The 15,836-nt window shown below is 46.5% G+C and overlaps 5 protein-coding genes across 5 annotated transcripts; 1 reads left to right on the top strand and 4 right to left on the bottom strand.

Moving 5' to 3' along the window:
* Positions 1–706: 706 nt before the first annotated feature.
* On the bottom strand, positions 707–2,448 carry TREMEDRAFT_15649 (uncharacterized protein; the record flags this gene model as incomplete). Its single annotated transcript, XM_007002172.1, has 4 exons — positions 707–892; positions 1,071–1,612; positions 1,823–2,014; positions 2,067–2,448. Coding segments are annotated over 4 exons (1,302 nt in total), but the record flags the coding sequence as incomplete, so codon positions are not given.
* Positions 2,449–2,695: 247 nt separating this feature from the next.
* On the bottom strand, positions 2,696–3,923 carry TREMEDRAFT_73384 (uncharacterized protein). Its single transcript, XM_007003084.1, has 5 exons — positions 3,758–3,923; positions 3,638–3,712; positions 3,109–3,565; positions 3,001–3,063; positions 2,696–2,958 (listed from the first exon to the last, which is right to left on the bottom strand). The coding sequence occupies exons 1-5, from the start codon at positions 3,811–3,813 to the stop codon at positions 2,854–2,856; spliced, it is 756 nt and encodes a 251-aa protein (XP_007003146.1). The 5' UTR covers positions 3,814–3,923; the 3' UTR covers positions 2,696–2,853.
* Positions 3,924–6,203: 2,280 nt separating this feature from the next.
* On the top strand, positions 6,204–8,990 carry TREMEDRAFT_71235 (uncharacterized protein). Its single transcript, XM_007003043.1, has 6 exons — positions 6,204–6,443; positions 6,577–6,956; positions 7,192–7,518; positions 7,677–8,081; positions 8,257–8,751; positions 8,834–8,990. The coding sequence occupies exons 1-6, from the start codon at positions 6,329–6,331 to the stop codon at positions 8,915–8,917; spliced, it is 1,806 nt and encodes a 601-aa protein (XP_007003105.1). The 5' UTR covers positions 6,204–6,328; the 3' UTR covers positions 8,918–8,990.
* Positions 8,991–9,097: 107 nt separating this feature from the next.
* TREMEDRAFT_71234 (uncharacterized protein) lies at positions 9,098–12,158 on the bottom strand. The gene is made up of 6 exons (XM_007003042.1): positions 11,965–12,158; positions 11,597–11,715; positions 11,051–11,423; positions 10,785–10,906; positions 9,500–10,574; positions 9,098–9,341 (listed from the first exon to the last, which is right to left on the bottom strand). Exons 1-6 carry the CDS (start codon positions 12,137–12,139, stop codon positions 9,115–9,117), a joined length of 2,091 nt encoding a protein of 696 aa, XP_007003104.1. The 5' UTR covers positions 12,140–12,158; the 3' UTR covers positions 9,098–9,114.
* A 135-nt stretch (positions 12,159–12,293) lies between these two features.
* Positions 12,294–15,585, bottom strand: TREMEDRAFT_43009 (uncharacterized protein; the record flags this gene model as incomplete). Its single annotated transcript, XM_007002523.1, has 13 exons — positions 12,294–13,155; positions 13,199–13,315; positions 13,360–13,470; positions 13,519–13,909; positions 13,951–14,048; positions 14,085–14,322; positions 14,364–14,548; positions 14,589–14,717; positions 14,762–14,998; positions 15,045–15,099; positions 15,149–15,171; positions 15,216–15,456; positions 15,536–15,585. The coding sequence occupies 13 exons, from the start codon at positions 15,583–15,585 to the stop codon at positions 12,385–12,387; spliced, it is 2,646 nt and encodes an 881-aa protein (XP_007002585.1). The 3' UTR covers positions 12,294–12,384.
* Between the last annotated feature and the right edge of the window lie 251 nt (positions 15,586–15,836).

Raw genomic sequence — 15,836 nt, 5'->3', positions numbered from 1 at the left:
GTCCAAGTCTGATATTGGGGAATGTGAAGGGATTGAAGAATATGAAGTGATCTGGGAGATGGGAGTGGTGTTCTCCAATGTGAGTGGAGAAAAGTTGGATCGGGAATAAATGGGAGACCGACCCGTCGTCAAGCCTAGATAATTACTTCTGCTTCCCATTGTGCCTCCACCTTCGATGAGTGGGAAATCGCAGGAGAGTAAGAGTCAGGAAGAAGAGTGGATATTCGTTTACTGACGGAAGGATGAAGGTGAACAGTGAGTGATACAGGAAAGAGGTTGGGAAGCAGGAAGTAGGGTGAATGTAAGACGGAGGAAGGATGATGAGCGAATTCACTTATATGCCTCATATCAGTAGTCTCACTTAAGTCAATATAGAAATCGTCGTCAGTCCCACCAGGTCCGTCGTCAAGTGCTCTAAGTGCGGGTTTCCAGGAGTCGTGTGATTCTGGACAAAATACGTGAAACTCGGGAAAGGGACTCGGTCGTCAAGATCTTTCCTCACAACGTGGACCTACTACTCTTCTACCAACCCGGTGGTAGGTAGCATACCAGGTAGGACATAAGAGGTGGCAGAAGTGATAGAATCAATATGATCAGATCAAGCGGCGAGAAAAGGAATCCGAGTAGATGGAACATAGTGTTGAGAGCACCGAAAGGTGTTTATTTGTAAAAGTCAATTTGGGAATGTAAACATAATTTATCATGTCTCTCCCTCATATAACAAAACACCAAACCCAACGCAGATCATTCCCACCCCTAAAAGGGTTTGAAAGCTAGGAATGTTACCCATCCATACTGCGTCCAATACAGCGACCAACCCAATAGTGAGAAGGTTGGCTACTGATGAAGTTGTGGGTCCCCATATTCCAATGAGGATCATGAGACCTGCGTTCTGGTCGTCAGGATGGGTTTGCTCCGAGTACTCTACTAGTATTTTACCAAATTGTTTTCCTTGCCGACTCTACACTCTTGAACAGAGGTGAGCATTAGGAATCGTGGAGACAGTACAACATCGGATAATACGACCGCACGGGTTTGAGATGAAGTGCAATAGAAAACATCTCACTCACGTAAATCGCACCTCCCCAACAGACGATACTCAAAACTAACCAGACCTCCCATCCTCTCTCCGTACTTCCTGGTGATCTGAACTTCTCCACACCTGTGTAGTCCAGTATGACGATCGGGATCCAGAGTAATAATAGCGTTGCAAGACCCAAACAGCTCGTGAGGAAATTCGCGTGGAGAGCGGGAGGGAGTTGCGGCGTCGCTACATTTAAGATCTTTGCCGCCCGTTCGAAATCTCCATCCTCTGAGATGGTCTCGTCGGTTGGGACTTCGTATTCTGGAGATAGGTCAGATGGGGAACTTCGCGAAGAGATTTTGGTGGGAAGATCTTCTGTGTCACTGAAGTTAGAGATTTGACGATTGTTATGAGAAGGTGAAAGAGGTATGAATTGTTGTGAGTTCATAAGAGGAGGAGATATATTGATGGGAGCGTGATGGCTTGGTAGAGATGAATATGCTATAGTAGAACTGGGAGAGTTGTGGTCATGTGTTTCGGGGAGAAGCATCTTGTAGATCACTTCGTATAATCCTAAGAGGACGGCGCCTATTGTTCAGCTTTCTGTTCATCTCCCCAAAACCATGTGAGAGACCAAATGACCTCAAACACGGGCGAAATCAAGTAGACGAGGACAAAGTTGATGAAACATCAACATCAAATTGGAGTAAGGTGGAGTGGGAAGAGAGGCGGTACTGGTGAGAGTCAGACGAACAGGTAGACATATAGTAGTATCAGAGTGAGTGTTGTGACACTCACCAATTACCATGATAACATCACCCAACACTCTATCCTTACCTTCTATACCCATCTCTTCATCAGAGATACCGTCTCCTTTCCCAGCCAAAGCAATCACGACCACACCTAAAGAAGCTAACCCAATACTAGCCATAGTGATCCTACTAAGCGATTCTTTCAACAATAACATACTGAAAAAATACGCGTGGAAACCTGTTCTATATCAATACTTACTCCATCTGTCAGTAGTAGAAATAAGACTCACTGCTAGTGGCGTAAATGGCAGTAATATCCATAGCTGTTGTATAGACCATAGCGATGAACCAACTTATACTTGGTACACTTACCAGTATTGTCAACCATATCACTCTGATTGTCCATGGTTTGAAAATTGCTTTCCAAGTATCTTCAACCTTTAGTTGGGTAGATAAGATAGTACGAATTCCTCGGAGATGTTGTCTCCATGGTGTTGGTTGGAACAGAGTGAGCAGGAGTAGATGGACTGGAAAGATGAAGATAAAAGTTACGTGAGTTAGGAAGAATGTAAAGTATGGTTGGTTGTATGCGAAGACTGTGGTGGTGTAATATGCGAGCTCAGTTTCGATAGCCGAGGCGACAACGACGAGAAGGAGGATGGAAAGAGGGAGGAGGAGACGACGCCAGGTGGGGGAGGGGAGAAGGGAGGTGGTGGAAGGACGACGGATATGGTGAGGGGATCTAGGGGAGGACATGAAGATGAGTTTGCAGGCATGAAGGAATATTATGAATAAAGCAGATCACAGTACAAATGGTTGTGTAGTTCAGTAACGTTGGTAAAGGAAGAAGGAGGGTTGTCACCGTTCACAAGAAAAATTTGCTCGAGATGGAACCGCGTTGGAGACTGCTCTCTAAGTACTCTACTGTAGAGTAATTTACATCATCTACGAACTTCTCAAAGGGCATGTCTATTCCAAGTAGGTGGATCAAAGCATGTTCACACTCGTCAAGATACGCTTCACACTCGTCCAGAGCCAACAACCGCTGAATCGAGCAAACAATGGTTTTGGTGTCTCTCAAAAGTCGCCCCCACCAAAGTCGTCGCCACCACCACCACCACCACCACCATAATCATTATCCGCACCATCTTGATACCCATCCTGATACGCATCTTCCTGGCTCTTTTTCGTCAGCCCAGAGTAATGCACGGTGGAACCACTTACATTGTCAAGAGCTTCTCCAATGAGGAGTCCACCAAGAAGACCGCCACCGGCACCCAAAGCAAGCTAAATCATCAGCTTTAGTCGACAATAATACGAAAATTGACTTACAGCACCACCCGTCCCCAGTCCTCCCGATCTAGCGGGAGCCTGCTGATATTGCTGCTGTTGCCCATAGTACTGACCAGGGGGAGGAGGACCATATCCTTGTTGTGGGTATCCACCATATGGCGGACGCGCATAACCTTGCTGATAACCCCCGTAAGGCTGTTGATTGTATCCTCCGTATTGCGGTTGAGGTTGCATATTGGATTTCCCACCTAATTTACTCAAGAACCCTCCTAATCCCCTCTTTTCAGGTTGAGGAGCGGGAGACGTAGATTGATAAGGCGGCTGAGGGGTCGAAGATGATGACCCATTGTTATTGTTATAGAAAGATGAAGCTTCTCCACGTTTCTGGTCGATGGGAGAAACTGACTGCTGGAATTGAGGCTGAGGAAGTGGTGTGGTATTCTTAGGAGGTGGTGGTCCTGGGGGCGGAGCGTAGACAGGGGCATCATCCGCGGGACTATCGTGTAAGCTGTTTGCCATCATTCGAGAGAGATTAGGAAAGGATATCGAAACGAGGAGGTGAACTCACTGCGTCCATTGAGACTTTGGTCCACCAGGAGAGTTTTTGTTCACGTAGAACCAAGCCTTGTGATTCTCATCGAACCTGCGACCATCAACACCACCCGTTGTGAGGACAAGAGAGACCTACTGCTGAATCCAACCATCAGGCAAGGACCGAGAGTCGGGGTTGATAGGTGTCATCATGTCTTGTCGTGTCGGAGTTTGAATATTCGCCACTTGATCTGAATGCAGTATAGGCCGAACAGCACTCGGATCAGTGAGAGGACACTTTTATAACTTTTTGTGTGGCTGTGAGCTGACAAAGAGAAGTAAGGAAGAAGGAAGGAAGGAAGGAGGGGGAACCAAATAGCAACACAGCCCAGAGACCGCTTCGGCCTGTCCTGTCCGTGGCTCGGATCGCTTGGCAACCACGTGGCATCATCCCCCACTTTCTTTAACTACCGTGGGAAATCTGGCTGGCGGAGGGCGGACGGGGATCGATCGTACAGTCGTGAGTAACCCCTCACACTACCAGGAAAGGTCTTAATTACGCCTTTTCAAACGTTTTTGGACTTAATTACACCCATCTCAAAAAAAAGGACTTAATTACACCACCCTCCCTGGACCCCCAATGCATGCTTTGCATGCATTAAAAACACTCTCCTCCACCCCTAACCACCTAACCCCCTAACCCCCTAACTTCCCCTAACCCCCTAACGTCGTTATGTATGGTCAATACCCCCCCTAACTTGGTGCCCATAGTCCACCCTAACTGGGGGGCAGTAAAAAGGACCCTTCCTCCAGCCAAAAGACGTAGTTAAGACCCAGATCTCGGAAAAGGCGTATTTAAGTCCAAAAACGTTCCGAAAAGCGTAATTAAGACCTTTCCTCCTCACACTACTCTTACATTTACCTCATCTCCTGCACTCACCACTGTCATTGCAGAACTCAAGATTATATAGGAATGACATTATCTACCCCCGTCACAGGAGCAGGTTACGCTTTAGGCGTCCCCGATGATAAAGACCTGAACGGCGGCTTCGAGGTGTGTCTCTTACGCCCCCTTCTTGCCGTTTATGCGCTAAGTTTAGTTCACCAGACGGAAGAAATGGCCACAGCTCCTACTGAAGGAGTTGATCGGGACGGCTTTGTTTTGTCTCAAGCCTGTCAATACTTCTCAATCGACCCGAGGACCGTATTCCTACAAGGTGAGTCGAATCACATACCGGATGCTCAAGCTCATGGAAGATCGTGTACGCCACCAGCAGCTTGGACGTTATGCTAGGTCATAAGGCCGACTCTTTACCCGGCAGAGATTTCTTGGATCTTGTTTATCGTATGTTTGTTCTTCACTTCCATACCATTCAGTAGTGAATCACCACTGTAGACCTTGAGTGGTGAGGCGGTGTACGAGTGAACGCAGTAAAGGTTATATCGCTCATTTCAGATCCCGATCATCAACAAATCCTCTCTTTCCTCACTTCTCTACTCAAACCCACACCACCATCACTCCCTCACTACCCTTCATCCAGTTCCACTGCTACTTCGAGTTCCACCACCTTGACTGGTTCATCCACTATCATGGGCAAATCCGAGACAATGCACGTCCGCATGTTGTGTGCCGATTCGAAGGGTGCCAACGAACGTGCCGTCATTTGGGAACTGAGAGCACATGCTTCCTACAGCGAACCTCAGGGGAGTGGTAGCTTTACGTTTGGTGGCCCAGGGGCAATAATCCCTCCCGGACAAGGGAAGGACGGGGATGGACTCAAGGGACGTGGGGTATGGGTGATGGGTCGACGTGTAGGTGAGGTCGTTTCGGATAATGATACTGCCAATAGTCAATCGTGAGTCTTACCATACCTAGAAAAATCATAATGTCAACTCACTATTCAAGTCTGCTGACGGTGGACAGGTTGGACGCATTCTTGGAGCTCAAGTTGGAGAACGAGCGTCTACGTGCAGAGCTTCGTGAGCTTCAAGCAGATATGGACGATTCCGAACAATCCTCAATACACCCTACACTTGCTTCTTCAAGAGGGTCCTTCGCGGATTTATCACCTGTCAAAGCTGCCTACCATCCCGACTTGACTGACTCGGAATCCGATTCGTCCGCTTCTTCTCAACACGATGACAGTTCTCCAGAGATGAAGCGGATGAAGAGGGAGAAAAAGTTGAAGAGGGCTAGCATTGTGACTGCCCCAGCGAGACTGGGTGACACCGCCGGGGAAGGTTTGCATGTGTGTGTGACGTGCGGAAGGACGGACAGTCCAGAGTGGAGGAAAGGTCCTCTAGGGCCAAAGACGTTGTGCAATGTAAACTTCTCCAAGACCGTAATGAGACAAGCTGACTTGGCTAGGCTTGCGGTTTGAGATGGGCAAAGAGGAACTCTGGAGCCCCAGCGAGAAGAGATAGGAAAGAGAAGAAAGTATAGTCGAGGAGGTATGTACAGTCTGTGCAGTGTTTAGCAGAGGGACGACTTCCGACGAGCGGATGATCACATATATTACGTAATATGCACTATCATCGGCTGCAACCTGAAACGCTACGATACGAGGACGAGTCGAAATTCATTCCTCCCTTTGACATTGTGACCAGAGGGTAGTAGACAGCGACCACCATATAACATTGACGAGACTGCCTGGCTAAGGAGACGATACCCTTTCTACATTACATTTTACGCAATTTGTGCCAACTTGCCATCCAGTCTCACAATAACATGTCACTCCCAACGCAATCCATCGTGGACAAAGCTCAAGAAACGGCGACGAAACTTGCCACAGCCGTCACCGAAACTCTCAAACTGGATGATAAGCCTTCCCCTGCACGCCCAGGTATGTGTCTCTGCCTTCGGTCTTTTTCTACAGATATCTAGCCACCCTAATTTCGACCCTCTCGTACTCCAACCTCATTCTGCTCATCTGGAACACAAATGTGAAAATGAGATATCGGATGACTAACGCACAGACCTGCCAGTACTCTACATAGACGAAAAGACCGGTTCAGACACAACTGGAAACGGTACAGAGCTGTCTCCTTTCGCAACACCTCTTCATGCCTACTTGTCCATCTCTCCAGCTCCAAGCACGGACGCAGACCCCACGTCAGCCGTCATTCTTCTAGTGAGGAAAGTTGACTCTGCGGTACACAACGAATGGGTTGAATTGAGTGCTAGTGCGAAGAAAAAGTTGGTCAAGGGTGTTCAGGGTGTAAGAGCCAAAGAAGCTAAGAGGGCTCAAGAGGGAGAGAAGGCTGAGAGGGAGAAAGCGGAAGCTGCGGAGAGAGAGAAGAAGAGGAGGGAAGAGGCAAAAGGAGTGGTTTTAGTTGATAGTGGGGATGCTACCAAGGTGTGTAGTCTTTCCTTTTAGTCTTATACCATCCTCATTCTTCTACCCCCCTCCTATCACCCTGTAGGCCCCTTACTTCTCCTATCTCTCTCTCAAATCTTTTTGATCGCTTATATTCCCTCACAATCCTGCTACCCACATTCGCATGTTTGGCCTCGCAAAGTAGACGAGGAATCCGGACCATATCGGTCCTCAGGGGTATATCTCTGGTAGTGACCTAACGGCTAACGGACAGAGTAAAATCTTCGCTCTTCCAGATCTCATCGGTAAACGAGTTCGATTCCAAGGTTGGGTACATCGTTACAGACCTCAGAAAACCAACTACTTTCTCGTAATCCGTGATGGTACAGGATTCGTTCAATGTATCTTGACTGGAGATTGTATTCGAACTACCGACGCATTGGATTTAACAGTAGAGAGCACAGTGGAAATTTCGGGGAAAGTGGAAAAGGTCAAAGAGGGTCAATCGGCCCCAGGTGGAATTGAAGTGGTTGTTGATTATTGGAAAATCATCGGTTTGGCTCCTGGTGGAGATGATGCTTTTGAGGGAAGGTTGAGGATTGTGAGATTTTGTTTCTTCACCTCTGACAAGCTCATCGGATACCATGCTACGTATACAACTTCCTCTTCTCGCTGCAAATGTCTCTTCAACTGTGATGTACCGTCAACGAGAAGCATGAGGGGGGAGCTTTTTGGCTAGAGCTCTACATTGACAAACAGGACACCGACCCCTCTATCCGAGCCGACCTCCGTCATCTCGAACTCCGTGGAGAAACAGCCACCTCGGTCATGCGTGTTCGTGCTGCTCTTCTCCGTGCTTTCCGAGATCGTTTCCACGCTCGTCGAGTGATAGAAGTCACTCCACCTTGTATGGTCCAAACTTCCGTGGAAGGCGGATCGACTTTATTCGAATTTGACTATTACGGTGCAAAAGCGTACCTTACTCAAAGTTCTCAATTGTACCTCGAGACTGTATTACCGAGTTTGGGTGATGTGTATTGTATTCAAGAATCTTTCCGAGCTGAGAAGAGTTTGACCAGAAGACATTTATCAGAGTATACGCATTTGGAAGCTGAATTGGTTTTTATCAAATTCAAAGATTTGCTTGATCATATTGAAGGAATGGTGAGTTGTCTTTTTTATCTCCTTATATCTTCTCACCTAAACTTCCACCATTTCGTACTCTCTGCTTTTTCTCATCATCCATCTTGAACCAATGTTACAAACCCATGTTCAATATTTGGAGCACAAACTATGGATTCATTCTCAATAGTGTTCATTGCCAAACACTAAATATTAGATATGCGAAGTCGTAGACGTCCTTTTAGCCGACCCTTCAACAGCCGAAATCATTCACACTCTTCACCCAGAATTCAAACCTCCTCAACGTCCATTCATGCGATTAGATTATCGTGACGCTATCACTTATCTTAACGAACATGATATCACAAAAGAAGATGGTACTCCTCATGTGATCGGTGACGATATCGCAGAGGCCGCAGAACGTAAAATGACGGATCAAATAGGTAGACCTATCATGCTCATTCATTTCCCGAAAATCTTGAAGAGTTTCTATATGAAAGCTCTTTCCGACGCACCGGAATTCACGGAAAGTGTGGATGTTCTGGTTCCTGGTGTTGGGGAAGTAGTGGGTGGTAGTATGAGGATCAGCGATTTAGAAGAATTAATCGCTGGGTATAAAAGGGAAGGTATACCTATGGAACCTTATTATTGGTTTACTGATCAGAGAAAGTATGGTACTACCGAACATGGTGGATATGGATTAGGAGTTGAGGTGAGTTTGAGTTTTTTTTTCTTCTTTCCTTTTTTGATCGGGTAATGGGAATGGTATCAGGACTCTACTGACGAAGGAACAGAGATTCTTAGCTTGGTTATTGAAAAGATATACAGTTAGGGAATGTTCTCTTTATCCTCGTTGGATGGGTCGTGCCACTCCTTAAAATAAATTTCGACAAAGATATGTTTGTGGAATTCATTGTGTAGATAGAAATGATTATGCATTTCATGTGATCCATCGAGTCACCTGTTATGTGACTACAGTATATTCATGTAATGTGTCCTAATGCGGGATATCTTAGCTGAGATCTTCACACAAGTTTGATGGAAAAGCTGATATCAAGAAAGACCAAAAGATAATTCATCCCACCACAACATCTAATACCGGTTCCACGGTCCATTCCCATTCTTCCCCTACCCCTATCACTTTGAGCCGGTCGATCCTATGCACTCCATCTCGAAGGGCGAGAAATCTTATCCGTGCGGATAAACTTGCGCCTGGTAAAAGAGGTCCACATCTGATGTCGTTCTCTAAAGGTAACAAAGCTGGTGATGTTGCTAAATGAGTCTGTAAAGCTTGTTTGAGATCTGACATCAGTCACATTATAACATACACACTACTCAGTGATGTTTTATCTGCATCATTCGACTTTGGGTTTTTTCCGTCCATCACTTTGAGTTTGTGTATTTTGTGTTGTTGATGTAATACTACTATGTGAGGTGTAAAAGAAACGTGTGAAACTCACCTCTCTCCGAAATACCCCACAACCCATCCTGCATTACTTTTTCTCCTTTAACCAAACCATTTCTACCAGGTATCGACAACCTGAACCTTCTAATTTCCTCCGAACGATTATGTACAAAAACTTCCATTGTGAACATTTCCAACCGTCTAATTCTATCTTCCCCTCCTTCATTATTACTCGAAGTCAGGATCTTCGCAGATAACAACAACCCTCTATCTTTCTTCTCCACTAGAGGCGTTTGCGTCACACGTCGATTCAATATGGTTTGTTTTTGTATTTGACTTGGCATCATAGGTTTCCCACCTTGTATAGTGGAATTACGATGATGTGTGAGATTTGGATCACGTTCTTTATCAGATAACATACTAGCTAAGGAATATCGTTTATCACCTGTTATTGCATTTGAAGGCTGTTTGTTTATCTCCGTCCGATTAGATGGAAAAGAAGGGGAAGGAGATGGAGAAGGTTTATATGAACTCAAGTCGAGTGTACAATTCCATCTACTTTGAAATGCTCGAGTAGAACTTTTTGATATTCCAAATTCGACCTGTTCAATAAGATGAGATTCGTCAGAAAGTGGAGAAGAGATGGAAGGAATGGATGATTTGGATTGGTCGGGAATGGAATATGGTTGAGAAGTTACGATTATCGATACTGGTCTTTGTGGTTGATCGGGAGTAGGAGAAGTTTCCATAAATGGTAAAGTTATAGTGTATAACAAATTGTATTGTTCCATTGGTCTTAAACGTAGAGGAAAAACTTCCACTTTCGCCTTTTGATAATCTTTCTGTTCGGAGGTTGTAGAAGAAGGAACACAACATAATTCTGTAGTTGCTTTCCCACCTTTCCCACCAACCTCAACCATAACACCTAAAACTTCAAACCCATGTGAACCTGCATCTGGTGGATTTTCCACTTCGACACATAACACAATTTTCTTTTGACCTCCTATCTCTTCATTCTTCTCTGAACCAAGTTCCAATAATTGAGGTAAGAACAAAGTTCTCATTCTCACTCTTAATCCAGGACTGAGATCTAATATTCTACGATAAGCTTTTCTGAGTGTCGTCCCTGTCTGTTGAGGCATGTTCAAATTCGAAGGTAAGTGACCTTTCTCTCTTGATAAAGTAGAAGAGGGTGTGGATGAAGGAATTTCTGAAGATGATGTTGTAGCTGGTGTGAAAGCTGATTCTGGTAAAGGTGAAGAGAAAGGAGGTATTGAGATTGAAAGATCTTGTTGAAGTGAAGGAGCTAATCGAGTTATGGGCATAATTTCTCCTGGGACTAAACCACCAAGAAGGTCAATTTCTTCCATTCCAGCTAAATCTTCATCTTCATCTTCAATTTCAGGCTCTGGAAAACCGTCGGAGAATCCAGAACGAATCGAAGAGGTAGAGATGCTGAATGCTCGTTTACGATTCTTCATTTGAGGATTTTCTCGAAGGGTGATACTGGCAGTAAGGGATAATAATGGGTTCGGTATTTGAGTTCGTACATATGCTAAAACCTGTCAACTTTTTTTCTAATACAATCATGGAATGCTAAATTTACCTATGGGAACTTCACCTTCCCAAACTATCACCCAACCGGATTCGTTTTCAAACACGATCGGTTGTTTCTTCCCTTCCGTCAGAGAAAGAACAGTCTGTGGGGATGATGATTGAGGAAGTTGAAGTTCGATAGGACCTTCCCATATCACTACTCCTTCTACATCGGCATACTGTGACTCGGCTGCTGTGGTGATGGGGAAAGGGTTTGGGGTGATGGGTGGTTGTGAATCTTGTGTACTTGATTCAGCGCTTGAAGTTGGGAAACGGGGAGTATGAGCGGATGGAGGAGCGAGGGTTGCTGTGCTAGGGGGAGGAAGATCATGGCGAGGAGAAGAAGATGGAAGGGGTGGGATGAAAGAGGCTGTCATAGTGGCCTATCACATCAGATCCGGATTCTTTCTCTCATCAACCTGCTTCACCACGCACCCATGTTGTATTCACCTCCTGATGTCGTCATTGCAACGCACAGGAGCGACTGCTGCATCGAAAGATGGGAAGAAAGAACGGACAGGGAGGGAGGGGACTCAAAGAAAGAAAAACGACCTACTTGAAGGCGAGAAACGAAACGCTGTACTTCCCCAGGGGTGTGAACACCAGGTGTGAGAGATGAATCGGAGATTGCATGGTTGGGTATAGTCACAGCGAAGAGATATGTAACCTTTTCATCTACCAGTCAGCATGGTGGCTACCTACCATTGGACACTATACAGTCACGTCTTTTCAGTCTCACGTTGTCATAATGTATACATAACCTCTATCCTGGAAGCAACCCTAGCGAGGGATGTCAATGGAAGGGGGAGATCTAGGTAAAGCCGTGAATCACCATGTGACCATGCTTGACCGTATCTCCACCTTCACATGGGAAGATTTCGAATTGAGGAGTAAGGCATCTTTCACGCCTGACTCTTGACTCACCCAGAAAAGCAACTTGTCTCGTCTCTACCTCACGTACCCCAGCCCACCACTCAGCTCTATCAACCCCATCTGAAGGTATTTCGCTAAGCTTCGAGACATCAGGAACAACAAGTTCCGCCGACGCCGTATGAAAGAGATGTTCGTATAGTGCCGTTGAGGGAGTAGAGGGGACCATATTTGACCTCTATTGGCCCAATTGGCCTCCGCCTGAGTGATAGTGAAGACAGACAGACGAGGGTTGACAAAGAGGTCCGTGTCCAACGATTGAGTTTGCACCAAGCGGGGCCCCATACTGAAGACTACTTTGAGAACATCCACAACCGACAGGAAGACGACAGGACTTGCATCTGTACAACATGAAAATATTCCACTAACTACTATAACTTGATTCACCTCGCAGGCCATGCAAATGATCTTCACCTATGGTCCATCCACCACACCCTCCCCTTGCGGAGTCGACACTTCTTCCCTCTCTTTACCCTTTCCAGCAACTCCTTCACCCATGTTCAAACCTAACCCAACTTCCTCCTGCCCGTCCGACTTATATCTCTCTTCTTCACCTTGCACCGAATCCGCATCTTCCAACTCAACGGCTTCTCCAAATCTTCGTCTCAATTCCTCCTCTTCATCCTCTGACCCAGAATCCACATTTGCAACCCCGACTGCGAATTCGTCCCCAGATGAACTAGAGTCAGAGGCGTTATTCCACCATCTCGAAAATGAGTTTTGACGTCTATCCTGAGAGTCTGAATATGCAGGTGGAGCCGGAAATTCTGATTGAGACGGTGATTGTGATACTGGCTGAGAAAAAGGACGAGTGCGGAAAGGCGAAGGGATTGTGGGGAGTGTACGAAGTGTTTGTCCTATATACCGCCTGGAAGCCAAGCCGCTCAGACCGCTAGGTACGTAGGAAGCAAATTGAGAAGTAGAACCTTGATTATCGGATCCAGATCGACGGAATTGACGAGAAGATAATCTTCGTCTTCTAGCACTTCCATCTTGTAACAATGATACAGGTGTCGACTTTGCCCTTTTGGCACGTAGAGCGACGTCTGTCTCGTTGTCCGACTCCAAGGGGAGTTGTAAAGAAGGTACCACAGTGTCCACTCCTTTTGGAGGCGATCGATCATTGGTTGTCTTTTCTCTCGCCATGTTGGTTCGGACCTCAGCACGACCTCTGGCGATGGCACGCTAACCCATCAGTCAAAAGATACCTGACAGATTAAAGACTCACTTCGATAAGTATACGATTACGGACCATACGTAAAGCAGGCCAGGTAACTCGTTGACCGACTTGCATCATCCGTGCCAACTGGACCTGAGAGGGGTCAGATAGAATCCGGAACCAGTCCTTTCTCGTCAGCTTGAGATACCATCCAGTGGCAACAAGCTTACGCCTATGGTACTTCGAGGGGTGAGGGTCAATGTGCCAGAGAAACGTTGGGTGAAAACGCCACTCCAATCACTCTGCAAAAGTTGTGGCATCAGATCCAAGTCCCTGATTACCTATAACGTCAGCTGCTCTATACTGAAGGGTAAGACATCTGAGCTCACTTTGAAATGCTTGTTCATATCCAGCTTGATGTACGATTCCAGAGCTGACAGTACGAATCCTCCTCTCCAGCCCTTGCCACGTCGATGTGAGACTGGCCGACCCACATTGCCCCTGGGAGAGAAGAAGAAAAGATGGACATGAGGATTGACTTGGCTAACAATGGAGAAGTTGCTGTTGAAATGTGTATGTAGACCTGCTAGGGGAATATCTTCTCGTAGACTGCCGTCCTTGAAACGAGATCCGCCGATGTTGTGAGGATGTATTCGTCCGTCGGCAGCCTTGGACATGAGTACGACTGGATTGAGGATTCCGGGCACAGCGGCAGAAGCCAAAATGGCTGACCAGATGACACAGTTGGGGGCGGTAATGTAATTGAGTAGAATAGTAGGGCTACATACTTAGCCATGCCAATTTGGAAGGGATTGACTTACGAATGTCTGTCATGAGGCACGACTGACACATTCATGATCCGACCCGTCCGTTCATAAGCTTCACGGAAAGTGAGAGAACCGCGAGTGAACCACATGGACTATACATCAGCTCCGACTAAGACGCTTAATCTTACCTTTCTTGCCCAATCTACAGCTGAGAACCGTGCACCCGTCTGCCACCACCGCTTGATCCATACTCGGAAAGGATCCTCGCAAGCTGTGATTTTATCCGCAAGTTTGGGAATCAGAAGTTCTTTGAGCTCGGCATCGGTGCGAGTGCAGACCAAAGCAGCAACGATGCCTCCAGCTGAAGTACCTGTGATAACTCTAGGAAGCAGATCGGCATCCAGCAATGCCCTCACGACGCCAAAGCTATCACGTCAGTAAGCTCAATATATGTTAGGTTGACGCACTGATAATACCCAAAATAAGCCCCTCCGGAGAGACAAAGTGCACTGGCTCCATAATTACGATTGAGCTGTCTGAAAAACTTTCTCTTCTGATCCAAGGGTACTTCATTGGAAAGTCGAACAGACTCCAAGTCGGCGACTACCTCCCTTACATGGCTCTCTACCAGTGTCTTGGTGCCGTAGAATGTCTTTAAGTCAGCTCGAATATGTGGAAATCAAAAAGCTTACCTCGCTGTACATCTTGGGATCCTGAGTGGCGGCATAGTTGGGTCTGACTATAGTCTGCAGGTCTCCCATGAGCGCCTTGACATCTCCTCCAGTCCTCTCCTTGTACAATCGTCTCCTTACTCTTTTCACCTGTAAGTGAGCACTTGAAATCGTACTCGAAATATATGCCTTACCAAAGACCAATCGAAATAAACGTCTTCTTCTTGCTCCTTCCACTTATCAAAACCAAGTAGTGCGTCCAGTTCTTTGGCGATGGTCACCCATTCTTCGTACGTCTGAGATTTGCGCATTTTCGCACGTAGCTTTCCTCTCTTACCCCGCCACGTGGCGAGGTATTCCCAAACATTGACGAGCTGGCGTACAAAGACATAGAAGTAGAATTCCACAGCGATGAAGAAAAGGAAGACGCTCTTCCATATCAGCCCGATCCATTAAAAAAAAAAGACGAGGACTCACGAGGAGAGGCCAGCGGAAGAGTTGGTAGGATAAACCCTCGGCATGTCTGACGGGACTGATCGCGATCAGCGAATACTCCCCGGCACAATCGGCTATTCACATACCTTAGGATCTCGTGATGAACAGGCTACGCAAGTCAGCCAGATCCGAAGTGGTGAGAAGTAGACTCACCGCAAAATCAGATGTAGCAGTGAGCTTTTCCACCCTCCCGCTAGTATCACCCGATTCGACGATGGGTACTTCCCCACCTCCATTTGCATCGTCTCCTGCTGGACCGAAATTCCACGTTTGAGTTTTGTCGAAAGGATCTGTCAGAGTTGGTGATCTGGGACTTTTGGGACTGAAAGGTGATTCTGTGCCGTCGACGGGATTATCGGGAAGGTTGAGGGCCTGTGCGAAAGCCTCCAAGTGACTGGTGGTAAGCGAGACATCTGTCTGAGCGTGGGGGGAGGGGAGAGCGAGAGAGAGAGCATAGACTATAAGATACATACCTCTGGTTGACATAGTCAATGTTCCATGGATCACGTTGTGCTGAAGACATGTTGATGATTTTGAGGGGTGGCAACTTTTATGACGATGGCTGTATCAAATAAATTGCGGAGTTGAGGTGATGCCGAGGGCGCTGATGCTGGATTATGGGTTGATGGCTCGCATGTCCGAGAGCACGGAAGATGACTTCTGGTGACGGGCTTTTGTTGCCTATTACTGTGCACGATGATCAGTAAGATGGCAAGAAGTGAAAGGAGTAAGTTGATTGTTTTGGGGAGAAGTAGACAGATGTTGGGATTTAAA

This window comes from Tremella mesenterica (assembly GCF_000271645.1).
Source record: "Tremella mesenterica DSM 1558 unplaced genomic scaffold TREMEscaffold_2, whole genome shotgun sequence".
NCBI lineage: Eukaryota > Fungi > Basidiomycota > Tremellomycetes > Tremellales > Tremellaceae > Tremella > Tremella mesenterica.
Note: the sequence above shows the minus strand (reverse complement) of the source record. Positions and strands in the feature narration are given on the sequence as shown.

Coding starts and splice junctions, on each gene's coding strand:
- TREMEDRAFT_73384 (XM_007003084.1), bottom strand. CDS start 3,813: ATGATGACACCTATCAACCCCGACTCTCGGTCCTTGCCTGATGGTTGG. Junction 3,713..3,757: donor CCTGATGGTTGGATTCAGCA/GTAGGTCTCTCT, acceptor TGATGGTCGCAG/GTTCGATGAGAATCACAAGG. Junction 2,959..3,000: donor TTGGAGAAGCTCTTGACAAT/GTAAGTGGTTCC, acceptor CTGACGAAAAAG/AGCCAGGAAGATGCGTATCA.
- TREMEDRAFT_71235 (XM_007003043.1), top strand. CDS start 6,329: ATGTCACTCCCAACGCAATCCATCGTGGACAAAGCTCAAGAAACGGCG. Junction 6,957..7,191: donor ATAGTGGGGATGCTACCAAG/GTGTGTAGTCTT, acceptor GCTAACGGACAG/AGTAAAATCTTCGCTCTTCC. Junction 8,752..8,833: donor GATATGGATTAGGAGTTGAG/GTGAGTTTGAGT, acceptor ACGAAGGAACAG/AGATTCTTAGCTTGGTTATT.
- TREMEDRAFT_71234 (XM_007003042.1), bottom strand. CDS start 12,139: ATGGTCCCCTCTACTCCCTCAACGGCACTATACGAACATCTCTTTCAT. Junction 11,424..11,596: donor GTTTCGTTTCTCGCCTTCAA/GTAGGTCGTTTT, acceptor CTGATGTGATAG/GCCACTATGACAGCCTCTTT. Junction 10,907..11,050: donor GGAAGGTGAAGTTCCCATAG/GTAAATTTAGCA, acceptor ATCGTAAACGAG/CATTCAGCATCTCTACCTCT.